General features: G+C 33.2%; 1 protein-coding gene across 1 annotated transcript in view; it reads left to right on the top strand.

Moving 5' to 3' along the window:
- Positions 1-4,478: 4,478 nt before the first annotated feature.
- The window catches only part of LOC122716058 (metabotropic glutamate receptor 2-like), a 138,808-nt gene continuing 121,353 nt past the window's right edge, over positions 4,479-21,933 (top strand). Inside the window, exon 1 of the mRNA XM_043938761.1 lies at positions 4,479-8,577. Within this exon, the coding sequence (XP_043794696.1) occupies positions 4,479-8,577 (4,099 nt within the window). The remainder of the gene's footprint in view (positions 8,578-21,933) is intronic.

The following is a 21,933-nucleotide window of genomic DNA, read 5'->3' as shown; positions in this document are numbered from 1 at the left end:
TTCCATGAAAATTGAACGAATTGGACGCCATTAAAAGCAAATCGAACGATGAATTATCATGAGATAAAATTGGGATAAAAGATTGTTATTCGAATGAGACGAATTGAAAAAAAGTTTTAATTAAAAGAAGTCAGAAATGTAGAAAAATTAAAGAATTTATGGATTAAACTGCACATAAATATAAAAATGTAAAAATATTAATTTAAATAAAAACTCGATGTATTTGGAGGATAAAATTGAATTTCTATTTTTAATTTTTTTTCGTCATGTTTAGGAAAATATAAATATAATTATAAAAACTTTGTAATAAACACTCAGAAAATATCGAAATATCTTGTATATTTTAATATACATATCATTATCATCGTTTATTATAATGTTTTTGAAAATATTTATATATCACATTCAACAGTAAATTATCACTACGTTTCAAACAAATTTTCGATTTATTAAGATAATTATAAACTTCGTTAATTTATTACACGAAAATCATCTCTCTTTTCAAGACCATCTGTTTCACGCATATGCTATGTATATTATATCGATTAAATGATGTAATTATACGGATTTGGAATACAATTAAGCATGTTACAACAGTATATGCTCTTGCAGACGATGTACATGTCAGCGATTTGGAGTAGAGCAATTAGAACGAGGAATAGGCATAAATACAACTCCCATAAATGTAATACAACCCGATAATAAATGTTAATTAAACAAATAGCTCGTCACTGAATCGTTATGCGAATCGTTATTCACTTTTGCGCTTTCCACGATTTTATTCACGTTAAAAATAATGCGAGTGAAATTATAGGACCGATTATCGGTGACAAAATGCGATCGATTGAAATTGAGAACGTGGAAAGATCTTATTGAATATTGAATGGGCTATCGATAATAAATAAAAGATCTGTATTGATGATATATGGACACAGTTTCATTTTAGGATTTATTATTAAATCTGTTGAATTTTTAAGATATAACAGTTCAAAAATATATATTATTTATGATATGGAATCAAAATAAGATGAACAAAAACAATGTGTTTACAAAATATATATAAAAAAAGGAAAAATCTTTATTTGTAAAAGTATGATCTAATAAATATGAGATACTGATAAAATAACCAAAAAAAAGAAGTAAAAAGCATATTTTCAAGTTGAAATATTTAAAAATGTCCAAATATAGCTAAACTTACATTTAAATTGTATATTCATACCATTTACAATCCTATTTCCTATGTTACCTATTATCCATTACTTAACACAAATAATTATATTTTGTAATAATAATTTCTTTTCTTTTTCTGTATTTTTATTTTCAAAGTCTTCTTTTTCTAATGGCTACAATACATTTTCCCTTTATTCTCTTCATTGCAACACTTCCTTTCATTCTGTCTGTCATGTATCTTGCATTTGATCAAAAAGTGATCTAAATATCTATAGCTAGCCCATATTTGGAATTAACACTTGATAGTCATATCATTTCATCTTAGACGCTCAGAGCGGATGTGGAATAGAGTAGAATGCTCTCGAGAACATAAGCTGCATTAAATATTTCTACAAACTATTATAGATGCATTACTTCCAACACGAACAAATTGAACGTTACAAAATTGACGATATTTCCACGAAGCTTATGTTTGCTCAATTTTCATTAGCCCACTAGGAATACTCATCGATAATTCCGCCAATCAATGTAACACGAGTCGAGCTCTGTGCGGAATATTTAACCCGATCGAAGCCCGCGTACCCATCCAGATTAAAGCATCGAATTGCTTCGAAAGCCTGTTAATCAACATACGCCGGAGTACTTTAATTAGAAATACACTCGCGAGTATCGTTTCATTTATGGAAATGGCCCTCCCTGTCTGAAGTCATTTTGCGAACATAGATATCAAAAGTGAAATCAATTCTCTCCCCTATGACGAACGTATAGTGCTAGATAACTATATGAAAATAGGCTAACAAGACTGATGACGAATAGTCGGATATGTCATTATTCTCTATAACAATTGATCTTTTATAGAGATATGCACGTAGATCGGTGTAAATAAAAAGTAATCAGAGTATTTTAGTCGGAGTTTATAAAAATTTTCTTTCTGTTCCATTTAGGAAATTGAATCATTGCGACGCAATGTTTGGAAAAATTGAAATTGGTGATTCTAAAAATTGAAGGATTTTTAATATCTCTTGATGGTGGTATTGTCTTCGATGCTGGTGTTGGGAATAAGTAGATATGCTTTTTAGCTCTGAATATTGTGTTTCTTGTATTCTTTTTTTTTTTTTTTAGAATCTGCATGTCTTTTTATTATTTGATCTTTATATAGTAGATAACTATGGTAGTAAAAACTTATGAGATATTGCAAGTGATTAAAAATGATTAATTATTAAAAAACGGTTCGAAGTTAAAAAAAAGTATAAATTACAATAAGTATAGTAAGTGCAAATATTTATTATTAGTTAGTGAAAATTGCGATAAAATATATCAGATTTTAAAAAATGATTAAAACTTGTTTAAATAATGGCCAGAATAAATTAATTACCGAAAAAAGAAGTTGAAAGTTGAAATAATTAATTATCGTAGATTAAACATCGAGGAATGATTAATTCTTGCGATAAAATATCAAATTTAGAAATAATTAAAATTTGTTCAAATAATGGCCAGAAAGAATCATCGTAATCCAATTTTGCAAACAAATTATATCAAACCACGAATCTCTAATTAACACGAAACAATATATCCCTCCTAAAAGAATCGATCCAGAAGACCTAAGCAATCCCAAAAACAAATGACAATAAATCTTTTATCTTCCAATAACTAAACCGATGGGATAAGTTCCCTCTTTCGTAAAATCTTTCCATTCTATCAATTTATCCGGCAACAAATCAGACGTGTGCCTATTTCCCAGTCTCGAAGCGAAATGAGTTTCGTTCCGTAGGATTCAATCTCCTATCAATCGTTGAATATCCTCTTGCCATCGATAAAGGATCGATGCGATGAGATCTTTCAATTCTAATCGTTCCAACGAGTATTTAGCAAAGGAATGCATTAAGCGAGGACGCGTGTTCTTCCACTTCCGCCATTATTTGTATTCGAATGGCGGCGAATGTATTCGAATGAACGTGAAAGGGAAATCTAATATTTTTGTCACGAGTCTATAATTCAAAAGGAAAAACTGGAATATTATTCTATCAAAAATTTGGGAAATCAATTAATGACGTTCCATAGAATCCAAAAACTCGAAAAAAAAGTCAGATTAGAATTTTTTACTAGAAAATTTATTCGTGTAAAGTTCTACGTAAATAATTACTTTTGATACATTTCAGCAATGATTTTAAGAATTAAGAACAAAATTAATAGAAAATTCGATACAATTACAATTGGAAAATGTGTAATAGAATTTGTAGTGAATCGAATAAGTAAATGGATATAATGGCAAATATATCTATGGTAAAATTTATTCGATGATACGCAGAAAATGCATTTCAGCAAGGAGCACGCAAATGGATAATGAGATTGTGAAAGGCGCGGGCCTCGTTAAATTAATGGTTGCCTCAGTTGAATCGAGATTGTCTATGGTGTGATAACGTGATTATGCGGAGAATATAATTTTGCACGAGAGAGAGAGAGAGAGAGAGAGAGAGAGAGAGAGAGAAAGCGTCGCGTGGAAACAAAGAGAGTCTATTTTTGAAGTTGCTTTGTATTAATATTAATTAATCAATGGGCGAAGAGTTACAGAATTTGAATCATGCAACGTAATTATTTACATTTAATATGATTTTTAATAAATTAAACCAGGCAGACTGGTCTAGTAAAAGTGTGAAGAAAGTAGCAAGAGTCGAATTTGGCATCGCGCCAATCAATCGAAGAAACATTTCGCGTGTCAATATCTAAATTTACTCTACATTTTGGATGCAAAGGAATTTTAATGGCAATATTCCAAGAGAAGATTAATGATCGATCGGAACTAGTATCTAGTTCCAACTATGCATGTTTAATGCACTTCTAACTATACGATTTCCCTTTGTAATTTCGAAAATGTCTAATATTCAATCCAATTAATTTAATCAACATATCGAATGTGTATTAGAATCTATACACTTATTTTACATTATTTTACAATTAATTTAAGATCACAAACTATAACAATTTACATAGATTACAAGAAATCATAGTTAGAGATTACATAGAATCCATACTTACGAAAATTTCAGCAAAATTCGAAGAAATAAACGATAAACTCAAATTATTCCTACTTTTACTCTCTTTTTCATCTATTGACGATAAGAAACAAATTAAGAATCACCAAAAGAACTCGAGTTATTCCGTTCGACATTTCCAATAATTAAACTGTCAAACACCAATCGTTTATCAATCGCGATAATTTGAAACGATACGCATACAATCATTCTCAAATCTACCCCACTTTCTCTTTCGTTCCAGGATCAGGACATGCTCGGCAGGGGAGGCAGGTGATGCGGCGGAACAACGGTTGGCTGGCCGTACTGGCCGTTTCATTGGTCCTGTCAATTCTGCGGAACAGTTTGGCGGGCGAGCGTCATCCGCTCGATTATGGTAACGCCGAGCTGCCAGTTAACCGCAGCAACACCGCATATAAACCGTCCTCGCGAAACCAAAACCCCCTGTCCCCTCCAATCCCGTCCTCATCCCACGCCACCCAAATTCCAAGATCGACTCAACAAAAAGGCGTCATCCTCTCGTCCAAAGAAAGGACGAAAGCAATCCCCTACCCACCCTCCAACAACCTCGTCCAGACAAATCGTCCCGATGAGGACCCCGTCTACGATCTATCGATCCCTGAGAATCGACGAGAATCGAAACTCGTCCAACGACCACGTAACAATCCTCGACGAACAATCGAGACGAGGCTTCGAGAAACGACCAGTCTCCGCCCGAATATTCCGGAACAGCCGCGTTCATCCTCCTGGATACCTCGAGCCGTGATAAAGGGCAGATCCAGGAGGATCAACCCCGCGAAACACGGTGAACCGGCGAGGGACCGTAAAACGACGACGACGCCTCGACCACCTGTGACGATTCGAGGGAGAGAGGGGGCGGTTTTGGGGACATCGTATTACGGTCACGTCGTCCCAAGCGATGACGAATCGTTGACGACGACTTCTGGAGCATCGAGGGATCCCCCTCCAGATCTCGAGATAGAGAGAGTGAACGGGGTGGAAAGTGGGGTGCAAAGGGATATTATTGGCTCTTCGAATCACGACGGTGGTAAGATCGTCCGGAAACGATACTTAACGGGATACTCACTGTTTTCTATCACGATTAGTCGACGAGCGAATACGAGGAATAAATTAACACTGGGCTCGAGAAGGAGGTTGAAAAATAGACGAGGCGCAAGATCGATCTATGATCGGGACAAGAGAAGGTCGATTAATAATTTGGGGAGGAGGGGAGATGGAGAGTCGAGGATAAAGGTGGAGGATACTTGGTATTTCTCGAGACACGGGGATGGAGATTCGCGAAACGACGGATTCGATGAGGAGTATCGTAATCCGTCGAGGATGGAAGATCTGCAGCGAGGAATCTCTCGTGGATCGATGGGGGCTGTGCGATACGAGAGTACGCGCCAGTTGAATGGAACCTCGAAACGGATATTAGCCGTAGATAACGATCGAGATGGTACTCGTTCCATCGATTCAGCGCGAAGCAAGAGAAATATTGTATCGGTCGATGATGGCGTCGCTTTCGAGTCATCGGACGGGGAGGAGAATTCATGGAACGTTACTCTTTATGGGGCGAGCAACGGTGTGGATAATATGGAGGAAGAATTGAAGTTCGATTTTTCTCGAGACAACGTTACGGACGGTTTGTTGGACGATCGGATGTTTTCGTCGAGTGTAACAGATGTTGCTTCGAAGCCGGATAACGAATCCTATTTCGTGAGACGAAGCATCGGGGAAAATTCTAACGTCGATGGATCGAAAGAATCGAGCTTAAATTGTTCGAGATCGAAGGACGAAGCACGATCCACGAATATTATGAAAAATGCGAGTTCTGTCGATGGGTTGGAAGACTCGAGTACGCGGAATTCTTCGAAATTGGATAACGAATCCTATTCCACGAGTCGAAATATCGGTAGAAATTTTAAAGTTGATGGATCGAAAGACCGTAAGAGTGTAAGAAACGTTTCGAAATCGGATGATGGATCGTCTGCTGTTGGTGAAAATTCTGTCGATGGATCGATATCGAACGTTCCAAACGAAAATTATCCCGTCTTAATGTCGAACGATTCGATGAGCCGTGATGCAAGTACGAATTCAACAACAGAGGAGGCAAAGCTAGAAAAATCAAGCGTGCCGGATAAAAATCGTTCGACAACAAATGAAACCGATTGGACAAGGTGCAACGCGAATTCAAACGAACGGACGAAATTACAAGAATCGAATATACAACGTGGAAACGATACCGGTGAATGGAACAACGAATTTCGTTCGATGAGCCACGATGATACAATTACAGATTCAATTAACGGGACAAAATTACGAGATTTAAATGGGAATTATTCCCAATTAATGGAAAATAAATTTCGATCGGAATCGAGACAAAACTTAATTACAGATTTAATTAACGATACTCCGAATAAAAGTTATTTACACGTTACGTCAAACGATAAATCGCGTTTCATCGTTCAAGATACAAACAGAATATCAAACTCGTCGAGCGAGAAAAAATTCGCAGCGTTAAATTTTTCCGATACGATCGTTTCGTCAGATTCGAACGATAAACAATCCACGTCGACCGCGCCCGATAAAATAATTCTCCAAAACGATACGAAATTTACATCGTCGACAATAATTAATTCGAACGTCTCGAAATTAAACGACTCGTCGTCGAAAGGAGGCGAGGAGTTGGAGACGTCTAAAACGATTAATTCGCAGCTTGCAGATTCGAAGCTTGCGAACTCGAATAATAAGAGCAAGGATCGAACGGATGGGACGGAGTTAGGGACTCGGTGGGCGGAGATTGACGGGAATGGAGAAGCCTCCATTAAACCTGTGTCGCAAGAAACGTCTATGCTAAGTAGCGTGACAAAGGGGTCTAAGAACGTCTTGGAGAATTCCGTTCGTGGCTCGGTTGCGGCACCACGGAATCCCGCGTATTTAAAACACGATGCGAACAGTCTAGCCGAAGGCGGCTTCGTCTTCGAGAGCACTGCCCTCTCCGAATTCGAGGAGAAGAATGCCAGCGATCCGTTCGTCCAAGCCTCGTCGACGATCACGGAGGAGGGGAGAAAATTGGTGGGAAATTCTAACTCAAATTCTAACGCACTGCCTGAACCCCCATCTATTAACCACGAGATGGAATCGAAGCGATCCTTCCCATTTGAAAGAAACGGCGAATCGTCCAACATCACCGTCATTTCTCGAAAAGACGAAGACTCGAGAAAGAAAATCAAAGGTGGAAAGAAGATTTCTGCTGGGAAAGAAACTCACGAATCTTCGAGTTCGAATGGATACAACGAGGCGAAAAATTTCCAAGGATCGCTTAACGACTTTCTAATTGTTCCTGGGAGGAAAAAGTCCGAGGAAGGGTTGGGATTCATCGTTGGGGTGAATCGAGAGAATATCGAGGAAAATTTCCAAGAAATTAGGAAGGAATCGATCGCGTTTGTTTCCCCCTCGAACGAAGAGGTAATCACGATTAATTCGTTGGAGGATGGAATTACTGAAAATATGGATCCTGTTTTCTTAGAGGAGGTGACCGATTCGAATCGTCCCTCGAAAGGACGAAAGTCCAGATCGTCGAAAGTTCGAGCTTCCACGAGCTCGAACCCGAAATATAATCCAACGGCGAAGGCTGAAGATCGGGCGAATGATCAAACTTCCGCGTCAACGTGGAACAAAGACGGGATCGTTTCGAACAACGTCCCAACTCCGAGTATCGATTCCACCGTCAATGGCCGGGTATCAGAGCCGGATAACGGGATTCGCGAAACTCTACAACTCCCGGAATCCATCTCGAATTCCTCGTTTCGATCCACGATATCAATTTCGTCGGCGACGAAAGACGATCATCCTACCTCGTTAACCGACGTTACGCTGTCGCCGATCGAGATCGACCAGTTGCCAAGCCCAACGTTGATCAACGAGAAGGAGGAGAATAAGGAGGAAGAGAAAAAGGAGGGGGAGAAGAAGGAGGAGGAGGAGGAGGAGGAGGAGAAGGAGGAGGATCGATCGTACGTTACCCCGTACGAGGGAAATTATCAGGATTTCCGCGCGACCGTGGACTCGATCTCTCGAAACGCTGATAACTCGTCACACGAGACGGAGCCCCAATGGCCGGTTAAACACAGCGCCGTGGTGGAAGGTGATCTGGTGTTGGGCGGTTTGATGATGGTGCACGAGAGGGAGGACAACGTCACCTGCGGGCCTGTGATGCCGCAGGGCGGTGTCCAAGCCCTCGAGGCGATGCTCTACACTTTGGACAAGTTGAACGATCGTGGAATCGTGCCCGGTGTCAAGATAGGCGCCCATATCCTCGACGATTGCGACAAGGACACGTACGGTCTGGAAATGGCCGTGGATTTCATCAAAGGTAAGTTCATTTATCTACGACTCGGGCCCGGCCGACGACAGCTCGATGGTGATTAATGCCCGTTTATACTCGCAATTAGGGGACTGATAACCGTAATTGACGGATGGCTCGTTAGGGGATCGAGGATGTGTTAATTCGAGCCAGTCATCCGTTAATCCAAAGGAGGAATTAATTGATAATTTTAGGGTATCATAGTGATTTGGAAGATGTCTTTCTAAATATTTGAATATTTTGTGAATATTTTGTTATTGCGAATTGGATGTTTTAATTTTCTTTTTCTTTTCTTGATAAATGGGCAGAAGCGAAGACAATTTCATGATATTGTTTTGTCAAGTTTTGAAATTTTAAAAAAAGGATTTTAGATTTTAGAGATCTAATTATTCGTTTGGTTATCGAATGAAAGATTTAATTCGTTTCTTTTTCTTTCTTTCTTTCTTTCTTTCTTTCTTTCGTTATTTCTTTTAATTATGTCAATCCACAAAAGAATTATCTTAAAGTTGTCGAGGAAAAATTCTCTTGTTCAGCTTATAGAACTTGGAAGGTTCTTAAAAAAAATCTTGTTGAAAATGTAGCTTATTTTCGTAACGAAAGGAAGGAACGTGAGACGGTATTATATTTACTCGCGGTCGATAGAAGAAAACAATGTTATTATCGAAATATCGCTCGACCGTGGCATCGCTCAGAGAAATGATTCCCGACAAGAGACGAAAATCCATGCGACCTCGAACAATTTTATCCTCATGGTTAACAAATACGAGAAAATGTGTCTACAAATTGCTTCTCGAGAAACTTTTTCCCTATCTTTAACAATAGAGGAGAGATAGCATTGGAGGAGAAGAAACTTGGAATAGATTCATCGTCCGTGGTACGGCAAGTTTTGCACGACATGGCAAAAAAAAAAAGAAAAAAAAAAATAAGAAACTTGCATGCTCCCTTTCGAATTTCGAAAACTTTTCTCGAAAAGTGGCTATAAAAAGAAAAGTCTAGGAACGATAATCGAGAGAAATCGTCGCTTAACCCGAATCTCTTACTCGATACTGGCTTGACGATGCACAGTTTCCACGTGTCCAAAGATGAGAAAAACAACAATTGTAAATCCGCGAATGTAGGTTACATCCACGATGCATTCGAAATTATGCAACTGAGACCGCTTTGAAACTCGGATTCATTGTCTTGGAAATGATAATTAACAGCGACTGTCAAAGGTAGGAATAAAAATTAAAACAAATGTGAAGTTGGCTAAATATTAACCAACTCTCGACATTGAAACGAGCTCGTAATTAAAAAGGGGTTACGCGGTTCTTATTTTGAAGTAACAGGTAAAAACTCGATTTTAATTTATACACGGTGAAAATATTATTTCTCGTCCGTGAAAAAGGATTCGCAATGAAAGAAAGAAAGAAAGGAAGAAAGACAAAAAAGAGAAAGATATATCTTGCACACCAGCAGGATTGTTCGATACTTTTCATCGAGTGACACCGTGAATACAAGAATTTACGATAGAATTCAATTAACTTTTCATATTCTTTGACACATGGATTCTCATAAATTTTTGTTAAAATTACATTGGAAATCGATAAATTGTAAAAATATTTAGGGGGGTATTTTTTTAATATTTCAATGTTGAGACAAAAGAAAACGGATATCCCTTTATATATTACGTTTTTTACACTTTTTGGTACAAAAGGAATTCATAAATATTACATTAAAAATATACCTACAGCTATTAATATAAATTTCGATCCACTCGTACTATTTCATTAAATCTCCATCCACTCGTCCCACACGGTTGTTAATCTCATTACATTACATAATAAATAAAAGTATTCACTCCAATGAAAATAAAAAATTTCTCGTGTTAAATTGAAGATAACAACTTTCGTTTCGCGTTTACCTGACAACAACATTTATTACCACTACAAGAACTTTGTGACAGTTTGCAAAACTAAGATATCCTCTATATGGATACTTTATATTTTCTTGTAGAAGAACAAATATACGTATATCGAGAGACTTCTAAAATTCTTCTTTCCAACTTTCTTCCCTTCCTTGTTTTTCGTGTTACCGTATTATTCTCGAGGAAACGAGTCAGTATTTAGTAAATAAACTGAGCCCAGAAAAGTTTAAAAATCAACGAAGGAACGCGCTTTGTTAATAATCAAACTTTTCGAAATATATATATATTTTTTTTCTTATTTTCCTCGAGGAAAGTAGCGAATTTAGCGGGTCAAAGGGTTTTGAAATTACCGAAATTCGAGAACACAAGATCTGTTTCTCTCACGTTGCTTTACCCTTTTTCCTTTTTTTCCCCGTTATCCTTTTTCCATGGTAAATATACAAGGTGTCCAATTATTAAAAATTTAAAGTTTCCTTCTCGAATGAATCGAGTTTTCTTCAAATACGAGTGGAATTAACTAACTCGAAACTATTAATGATTGAACACATTTAAAAATAAGCAAAAGAATAAAACATTTTGTCGTGTAAAGTTCTTAATTTTGAAAAATGAAATCTAATGTTTAACAAAGAAATATGGAATTCAGTTTCCTCGAGAACTGATTTTTAAATGAAAAAAATTCCTTTCATATCTTTTTGCTTCAAAAACAATAAATAAAAAAAATATTTCTTTTGGATTTACTTTTCCATGAAATGAAATGCTCGATATTGGGACACTCTGTATATATAACGAGGGATACCGAGTCTCCATTTCGCCGGTTCTTCGATGGAAACCCTCGACCCAGATATTTCGTCAATGCCAAGGTCTTAATTTGCCGTTTTCCAAGCAACGATCAATGGCAGGGGCGATGTTTGATAGATTCCACCCGAACCTTGACGTGAATGCAAACCGCGACGTGGTGATGCGCCAAATGTAAAATTGCGCGGTGAAAACTGTGTATGCACCTATGTATCGATGAAAGGAATGGAAGGTATCGAGCGTGGAAATTTGAGGAGAAACGAGGCCTTTGTGAATAGTCGACTGGTTTCACGTTTCTATATACGAGTTGGTGAACGATAGGCTTTTTCGAAGTTGGATTCTTTGTTCCTTGTATCCCTTGCGAAAGAGAAAATAGGGGATCAGAGAAAATATAGAATAATTAATCTTGATTAATTCTGATTCTGTGTTTATATTATTCTATATCGCGAAATCTAGTGACAAAACAAGTATAGAATTATTATTAATTTTGAATTCTTTTTAACATTTTATCTTATGTATATTCGTGAAATTCCTGTATATTATTCTATATCGCAAAATCTAGTGATAAAACAAGTATAGAATTATTATTAATTTTGAATTTCTTTTCAATATTCTATCCTATGTATTCGTGAAATTCCTGTATATTATTCTATATCGCGAAATCTAGTGACGAAACAAATATAGAATTATTATTAATTTTGAATTTCTTTTCAATTCTATCTTATGTATTCGTGAAATTCCTGTATATTAGTCTATATTGCGAAATCTAGTAACGAAACAAGTATAGAATTATTATTAATTTTGAATTTCTTTTTAATATTCTATCCTCTGTATTCGTGACTTCTTGATGAAATTGTGTTAAAAACAGTGTAGTACATTTGCTGAACGTATTTTAGAAGAAACTTCTAACTTCATTTTTCAATTCGTGTATATTATTTTATATCGCGAAATCTAGTGACGAAACAAGTATAGAATTATTATTAATTTTGAATTTCTTTTCAATATTCTATCCTATGTATTCATGAAATTCCTGTATATTATTCTATATCACAAAATCTAATGATGAAACAAGTATAGAATTATTATTAATTTTGAATTTCTTTTTAATATTCTATCTTATGTATATTCGTGAAATACAGTGATGAGAGAAGTATAGAGTACTTAATTCCCTTTTTGCGTATTTATAAATGTAATTTTGTATTATCGAGTTAATTTTCTATAACTTCTATAACTTCTATAACAAAATTGTGTTAAGAACAGTGTAGTGTATTTGCTGAACGTATTTTAGAAGAAACTTCTAACTTCACTTTTCATTTCATATTCCGTTCCGTTTCCGAACGTATCAAAACCGTACTGAAGAGATTAATTATTCGAAAGTAAGTTTTTCTTACAATTAAGTAGACTGTGGAAGAATTTCTACTTCTGGAATTAAAGTTTCCATTAAAGAAATTGAAAACTTGATCGATCTACCGAGAAATTTGTGAAAAGAAACATCAGTTTCTACGGGTCAATTTTCTAAATGAAATCATACTTTTTCAATTCAATATATAATACTTTGTTCGAGACTTTTTGAATTGTACACAAGTCACGCTGCGATAATTAAAATTGTTCTAAAATATTTGTGACACGGTTAAATCTCTGTATCAAAAAAAAAAAAAAAAAATATTGAATATCATTCCCTCCCCTCTTCTGAATAAAACAAGCACGATTTTATTTTCCTCTATGCGGCTACAATTTCATGGGAAATTGAAATAAATCATTTAAAGAGTTGTCAGCGCGTAACGTTTTAATTAAAGCGTACAATAACTTCTGGCGGACCTTTGACTTCGAGCAAACATCTTTGAAAGGGGGCGCGACTCTTTATTCGAAAGTCTTTCGCATTTCGTAAGTAAAGGAAAACAAGGAATTATTTCGTGTTTTTTAACGTAAAAGAACCTCTTTTTAATTTTGATTTAATGAAATAAATAAAAGGGTGGAAACCGAATGAAAATCGTACGAAAATTTTAACAATTGCGAAATTAAAAAGGAGATGCTTTTCTTTTAAATATTTCCTAGAGAGAGACGGAAATTTTTTACATTGAGTTTTTAAACTGTGAACCAATCTTGTCATGCAATTCGCGAATCCTTTCTCTCCCTAAATTTTAATTCAAAAATAATATACACACACATATCGTCTATATCTCGTTCACGAAGGTCTAATCTATGTCAGAATTCGGATGATAAGCTCTTTAGAATTCAATTTCCAGGGAAGGATATCGTAAATGCGAGGAGCCATCGCGATGTCAACTAGAGACAATTTCCATTCAAGATGGATAGATGTTGTATCGCGACCTCGTTCACTTGCACAGAAAATAGTTAATTAGATCCTCTATTTCCTCGACGAACGATCGAAATTCTCTCGTTTGAACGATACTTATCCGCAGGCTCGAGTGAGAGGAAATCACGAAAAATAAGAGAATACCGTTCTCCACCGTTTTCTTATTCGTTTACGATAGAAAGGAAAGGAAATCGCGAGGAAAACGCGTGTATTCTGTAATTTATATCGGAATCAGTTTAAGAACGGTAATCGTAAACCCCCGAGAGAATAAATTTTCGAAGCTGGAGAAAAAGATGGAGGAAAGGATTTGAGATTCGTTCAAGAAGGATGAACGCAGTGGTCAAGAATATATTTTTCAACGATATTTTCGTTCCTTTCCACCAGGAAAGCTTTGATTTAAACTTTCCTGTGGAAAACAATAAAAATTCAACGGGAAAAAGGGACCGACGAAGGGAAGAGATTAAAAAAGATTAATGATACGAAGTTCCGTGCAACTTTTTGAAACTGTAATTAAAAAATATTTACTACAACTGAAATGGAATGCTATAAAATATATATATATATATATTTTGGAAAAATATCCAAAGAGAATTATGATTATTCATTTAAACGAAAAACATTAAGAAAAATATTTATGATTTATTTCATTCTCTTATAAATTTGTAAAATATCGCATAATAATTTGTTCGTGTTATTCTATATTTCTTAATTAATCGAATCAGGCAAATTTGCATTGTCAGGCAAATTATCAATCAATTATCGTATTATTAATCGTGTAATTTTTATTAATCAAAATTGTAATCATTAACTGATACATTTCAATGAAAAAGATCGTTAATCGAAATCTGAAAAATAATGGATTCAATAATTCATATATATATATATATAATCATATCATATAATAAGCCTGACTTTCAAATTTTCTGAAACTTCTTACATTGATCGCAAAAGAAAAAATTCCAATTTCCAGTTGAGCTTTCGTTGAGCTTTCGTTGAAGACAAAAACGATCATTTACGAATGCCGTCGTCCTAACAAGATGCATAAATTCGTATAAAGCTTTATCCTCGGTGACAAGAAATTTTTTCCTCCCCTTATCTTATTTTTCGAAAAATCTGCTCGTTTAATGAATCTCGTGTTTTTTCTTTTTCCTTTTTTTTCTATTACGAACAATTTTACACATTCAAACCATGTTTATTTTTACCAAACCTAATCGTTCGATTTCTGCAAATACTAATTATATATTTAAGAAACTTTTCTGAAAGTTTAAATTCAGTTTTCTTAGTTTTGAAATGATTTGACGAATATGAAAAGAAATAATCTTGAAATCTTCCTGAATTTGGGAATATAGAAAATCAAATTTTTATAAAAATCAAATCAGATATAACAATGCACTAGTTCACATTGATTCACGCGTGTGAATTTTGTGAATTTTTATACATTTTATGTAAATGCATAAAATAAAATAATAATTCTATAATTTGCAATATCCATTCGACATTTTCGATTATTATTTTTGGAAAGAAAAATTTCCTCGAAATTACTTCTAGAGAGAACTGAGATTAACGAGAACAACTCTCTATTCATTCAAAAGAGTAATACGAATATCAAAGTTTAATGTACGACGTGATTCTCGATGAGCGAGAATTAACTGTTGCAGCCACCATTATTCATATGCATATACCTGAGAGATATGGCGTTCTGATCTCTAGCTGAAACTACCGTGGAATCGACAAAAGCTTGTTTATAATCGACCAGACAATAGTTCCAATATGAATATCGATTATTACCGCGCAATACGAAAGTAGCGAATCGAACGTGCGAACAATATTTCGAAAGATAATAGAGATGATTTTCCTTTCGTTGAAGCTTCAAGAAGAGAGAAAAATCGATATCGTTTTGATATTGATTCATGAGGATGCAAATAGTAATGTAAAATTCATATTTAATCCTGGCGAATATCAAGGAAATTCGAAAAATTGTTTGTACTTAATTTTTTATTCATTCCCTGTCTAAATTCGACCGAATGAATTATTCTTTGATTTGGATTTCCATAATTGTTGCGATATTATCATAGATTTATTAAAGTAAATACTTCATCACGCGAAATGTAATATTTATATTTGAAATTATAATTCCTAAAAAAACGAAGAATAGGATTGTTAGTTACGATCGAAATTGAAACTAAAATTCAATATAAAATTACAAATATGAATTAAAACAAATATTCTATGACTAAATATTGCGTAGTATACGAAATATGTATTATAATTTTGAAAGAGGAATGATGAAAGTTCGATTGTGGTAACGCGCCAAGAGCAAGTATAAACAAGGAGAGCAAATAGAATGAAAAAGGATAGAGATAAGTTAAAAATTGTACATTGAGCGCCATCTCCAGTTTGGCGCAAATGAATCATATAAACAAGGAGAGTATATTGAGAAAAAGATAGAAAATGTGGTACAAACGTACAGCTGGCGCCATCTCTTGAATATTTTAAAAAGATATGATTGGCATTCAAGAGATGGCGGCATTAATCAATTCTTAATTTACTTTATCCTCAAAGAAATTTCTTAAATACGCGAGAGATGCCGCTATCGGTCAATTCTTACTTTATCTCTATCCTTTTCTATCTATATCTTTCTTTGTTTAATATGTGTTTGCTTTGCGGCACTCTGGAGATGGCGCTGATTTCAATTTTTATCATATCTCTATCTTTCTCGCATTATTTGCTTTCCTTATCTATACTTGCTATATTATACCGTAGTAAAGACTGATTATTTTCGCATTTAAAAACAAAATCTTATTAAATAAAAGATTCTATTCTGTATCTTTACGATTTATTCAACTAAATATTTACTTAATTATTTATTTTCCACAAGTATAAATACTAAAAGAGCATTGATTAATCCATTGATAATTATAATCTTTAATCTACATGTATATCGATAATTGTATTCTCTTCAATATTAAATTTAAATAATTTCTGTTGACAATCATCAAAGAAGAAATTGTTGATAGTAATACAACAAAATTTCTCAAGAAAAGTTTCCCGAACAAAGAAAAATATTTATTTAAAAAATTATTTTTAAAAAATGCGCTCAAATTTAATACAACGATCGATATAATTCAATGTAATTCTTTAGTTTTGTTTACCTTACATCTCTTGATGCAATTTTATATTAGTATTCGAGACAAAAGCAGCTTTTACTAATTCTTTCATAGATAGCATTCGCAAAACACGTGCATATGAATATTTGCTCGAACGTGGATATGTTGTTATTCTACTCTTGCCTTTTTCTTTTTACTTTTTTTAAACCTTATACGTTAATTCAAAACACGTATACACATATACAGGATGCCTGAGGATAGAACAATCGGGTTAAAAATTATTTTACGTGGAAATATTATTGAAAAGTATAAAATAACATTTCGTTCGAGGCCCTCGTTTTCCAGAGGAAACAGAATTTCGAATAAAAGTTTTCAACATTCTATCCACACCAATGGGAATTAGCCACGTTACTCGACAAATTTTTAAACTCAATTTTCTCGAAAACGGAGCCTCAAACGAATGAATTTTATTTCCATTTTTCCCTGCTAAAATATAGAATATCCTATTTAAGATTTTTATACATTTGCATATGAATAACCTTCTGTTTAGTTATATCACCGTTTCTGAAACACCTTATATATTCAGCAGTTTATACGTAGAAAGCATATATTATTTTACGGTATAAATATTTCAAAAATTTTCATTTCTCGTTTGGTTGCAACATTGGGAAGAATATACACTAAAAAAAAAAAAAAAAGAAAAAAAAATGAAAAGTAAAAAAAAAAAAAAAAAAGAAAGAAAGAATTGCGTTTAAAAAAAATTGTGTTTCATTCGTGGAGAGAAACTTTTTTGTTCGGCGTGCATTAGAACGTAATATGTGGAACAAAAATAGTGCCGCCAAGAAAACATTATGAAACACATTGTTCTTTTCTATTCGCTTGAAAATTCTTATATTGCTTTATATATACCATTTTGCGTGTTATTTCGAAATCCTCGTTGCCCTAAAAAATAGTTTTGTTAATAAAATTCATGTAACGATACAATAACATTTTATCCGATTTATTTTCAATTTCCAATTCTTAATTCCCATTTTATGAAAAACAGTAATAAAGTAATCGAGTTTTAAAAATTTTAAAAATATAAATGTACCGAACCGATTATTTATTTTTCATTGGTGAAATTTTCATTGAATCGTAATTTAACATGGCGGTAATGTATCACGAAGGATTTGATAATAATAATAGAATGCCGTGACTAACTATTGTAAATTCAACTTTCTGTTCCTTTGTTTCCTCCGGCAAACAAACATGCTAGAATATTCGAAACTCTGTAATTTTTTCCATTTCATTTCGATGAATATTAACGTTAAACTCGGTCAAAGGCGAGACAATATATACCCTGAAATTTCGTAATTACACGTCAAATTACAATATAGCGACTGTTTTTGTGCGGTATTGCGATTATACTAGCACTTCTAGGTGTACGTGGTTAATTAACATTAACTGAATGAAATTGGGAATATCTACCATCGATGTTCGAAACTCGATTTCATAAACTAATTAACCACATAAAAAAAATATTTCTCTCTTTTCTTCTCCGTGGAATATTTTTTCATTTGAAAAAAAAATTATATAAACGTACGAAAAACTTATAATAAAATAACCAATAACCAATTAACATCGAACATTTTTTTTTTTAATGATAATTACGTTTCCGTATCGTATTGTGGGATGAAAAATATAATTTGTAAATATTTCTCTAATTAACTACGTAAAATGGAAATATGTTTATTTTCTTTCTATCTTTTCATAAAGAAATTATAGGAGTAAATGAAATAGTGAATCGATATTGGGAAACACTCGATAGAGTTTTTTTTCTTTTTTTATTTCTTTTTTTTTGAAAAAAGAGAACATCGTTTAAATCAGAATAACCTTAAATATGAATCGAGTAATAATTATCTGGAACAATTTGAAATTAGTATCATCCAGTGAAAATAATCGTATCAAATATGATAATATAAAATGAAAAATAGCGTTAAAAGAAAATTGTGAAAATTATGATAAAAACTCTCTTGAAAGAACAACTCATTTTGTTTAAACATCCGATATTTCGAACATCCGAATTTCATTTTTATAAGAAAAAAAAGAAAAAAGCAAGAAATTTTCGTTATTTACGAAAGAAAGGAAAGGAATTAATAAATAAAAAGGAAACAAAAAATGAAAACAAATTATAAATTTTTCATCCATTTCGTATATACCTTTGCGAATATACCATATAAAGTATTTCCTTTCTCTTCCTTTCTTCTTCTCTCTTGCGTTACTTAAAACCAAGCTGAACCAAGGCAACATTTCCAAAGAATAATAAATTATTAGTAGATATTCTTTCTTTTCTTTTTTTTTTTTTTTTTTTAAATATTCTCCCTTGTGCAACGTTATAAGAATTTATTTCGCTATGCGGAGCAAAAACATGAATCGGGCTATCGATTTCGTTCGTGAAAGGGAGCTTTGAAAGAATTCGTGTTTTGAATTAAACAGAGATTATAGTAGATAGAAAGAGTACGGCTTTGGATAAAAGATCTTTCGCAATTTCGTTTCCAATGCGGTGAATATATTTAAAAAATTCCTATTATTATTATTACAAAAATTAATAACAATTATAATTTATATTAATGTCTCGATTTCGTTCTCAAATAACCTTTTCCTAGTATACATTTCAAGTAAATAATTTCAATAATATCATTAATAAATTTAACGACGAATTGAATAAATGAAATAATAATAATTTACATAATGTTATTATCGTTTAATTCAATTATTATTGAACAAATACATTTTAGATTCTAGGACTTTTCTTTTCACAATAATATTTGATATAAATTATAATAAAATCAAGCTTCGCTCACCATTTGCTTCCCTCGCGCGATCGTGCAAGTAGAATAATCCGCTCATCATCAGACGTTATTCGAAACTTACCAGCGCGACTACGTTCCAGCTTTTTAATACCGAGGAAAAACTTTATCTAAAGCAAGACGACGTTTCGTCGTCGATACACGATGCACTTATTTATTTAAATGGGGACGAGAATTTTCATAAAACTCGCTCTGATGCCGGTGGATCGTTAATTAAGACGAGATGAAAAGATGTCAAAGAACTCTCTCGACTCTCGCAACTCTCCTCCTGTTTACGTTTATATTCGTTAATACGTGAACGATGCTTCGAATATCTCATATTTCATTTCTCGTCATCTAGAGATCCTTTCTCTAGGGATCCTTTCGATTCGACCAATCGAGACTTGATTAGATCGATCAATTATAAAAAAAAAAAAAAAAGATTGTTTGCGTTTTATATTTGTTGAGAGGGAAAAATAAAATGGCGAATTTATTGCGTTTTCAGAGAGCCAAGAATGGAATAGGAAACGATCTATATTCATAAGCGAACAGCAACGAATAAAATTCCGGATGTACTTGGCGAAAGCATATCGTGCATTGAAACAAAACTTGGGAAACAAATGGCCGAGCTCGAATAAATATTAACAAAGACAATATTTGTCGTCAACACATGGACCCACACCGGTTGAGCAATATATATAGAAGACTCGTTTCGATTCAAGACGGTTATAACTATGAATTGTGTATTGTTAGTTAAGTTGTAGCTATAAATCATTCGAGAGGCGATCAAGCGAGAAGAAATTTTATACCTATGGAATTAAAAAATTATTTATGATTAGAATTGTGAGAATAAAATTTAGAATAAAATCAAATCGTTATAGATTTTTTTTTTCTTATTCAAATAGAAACGTAATTATTTTAATAATAGTATCTTAACTTTAATCGTTCTATCTACGATATTTTTATTAAGTATTATAGGTTATTAGCTTTAATGCGAATAAAATAAGATAAAAAGAAGCAATAAAATAAACATTAAATAAAGGAAAATGAATAAAAGAGAAAAGGGGAGCGAAAAAAAATTCATAATTGAAGGTAAATATCTTTCACTGTGGAGAAATGCAACAAAAATATCGCATTAATGATATTTTCGATAAACGAAGAATATAATTGAACCGGCAATATTTCTCGACGTATATTTCAATTTGCATATTCGGTTCGATGAAACTGCTCCTCCTATAAATCGTGAAAATATACATGGAAATGTTGTCGAGATTCACGTGATTCATATATCGTATAAAATCGAGAATAATACAAGGATGGATGATCCCTCGATTATTTAAACGTTATGATCTACAGATACAGAGATATCAGGCACAAACTCTACTCTCTTTGTACTAACGATATCGAATATACGCACATCTGTTACTCGATCAATCTGTTATTCGTTAAATTCGTTTTATTGGATTCAAGAGAGGAGAGGAAAAAAAGGCAAAGTCGTTCTAAAAATTGTTACACTTTCTCTTATTTTTTCTTTCTCTCTTTCTCTTTCTCTCGAGTTTTATTATTAATTAAATTCATAATGTAATCAGTCTTTTTTATCTATTCTGATATTAACGGAATTTAATATCGATTGAAATAAAAATTCTTCTTTTACTTATATTACTTCCATTAAAAATCGATGGAAAGATTAATTCGTATTATAATAATGGAACGATTATATCATTGCAGATATTAACGTTAACTTTTATGCAAATATAATGGAACGGGATTAACCTTTTCCATGTATGAATCTAGAAATATAACGGAATATTTTATGCATCGATATAGACGAGTTACATCTCGTGTGTCTTAATTTTTAATAATTAAAAAAGGATGTTTCGTTCGATCAAAATTAGAATAAAATTAAAAGAAGAAGCGAGAAAAATTGATTGATCGATTTGTAAATTAATTTTTGTTGGAATGTTTAAATAACATGAGACAGCTTGGAAAGACACACACAAGATATCTAAACTGTAGATGTCTAAACTATTGTATCGAAAGATATATTGATCGTGGATACAAAAGGATTATTCCTTTGAATGTTATTTGACAAGGTTTATCTGTATCATCTATTGCATTGAGTACTCAAAGATATTTGTTCTAATAGATTGGCACATATGAATTTTGTCACAAATGAATCATTAATAATGATAGATACTCGTATTTGTGATCTATTATACGTTACAATTTTATCTTATTTTCACAAAAAAAATAGTACTTTTTAAAGTATTTGAACTGTCTGAGATATTAAGTTAAATTCTTTTTTATTATAATTTTTATAATTCTATTTTCAATTATTTTCTTCATAATTTCAAAATTCAGATTTTTCAGAATAAAAATCTATCCCTTTCTCTCTTATAAAGTTACAATATT

This window comes from Apis laboriosa, unplaced genomic scaffold (assembly GCF_014066325.1).
Source record: "Apis laboriosa isolate Shangri-la unplaced genomic scaffold, ASM1406632v1 scaffold42_cov153, whole genome shotgun sequence".
NCBI lineage: Eukaryota > Metazoa > Arthropoda > Insecta > Hymenoptera > Apidae > Apis > Apis laboriosa.
Note: the sequence above shows the minus strand (reverse complement) of the source record. Positions and strands in the feature narration are given on the sequence as shown.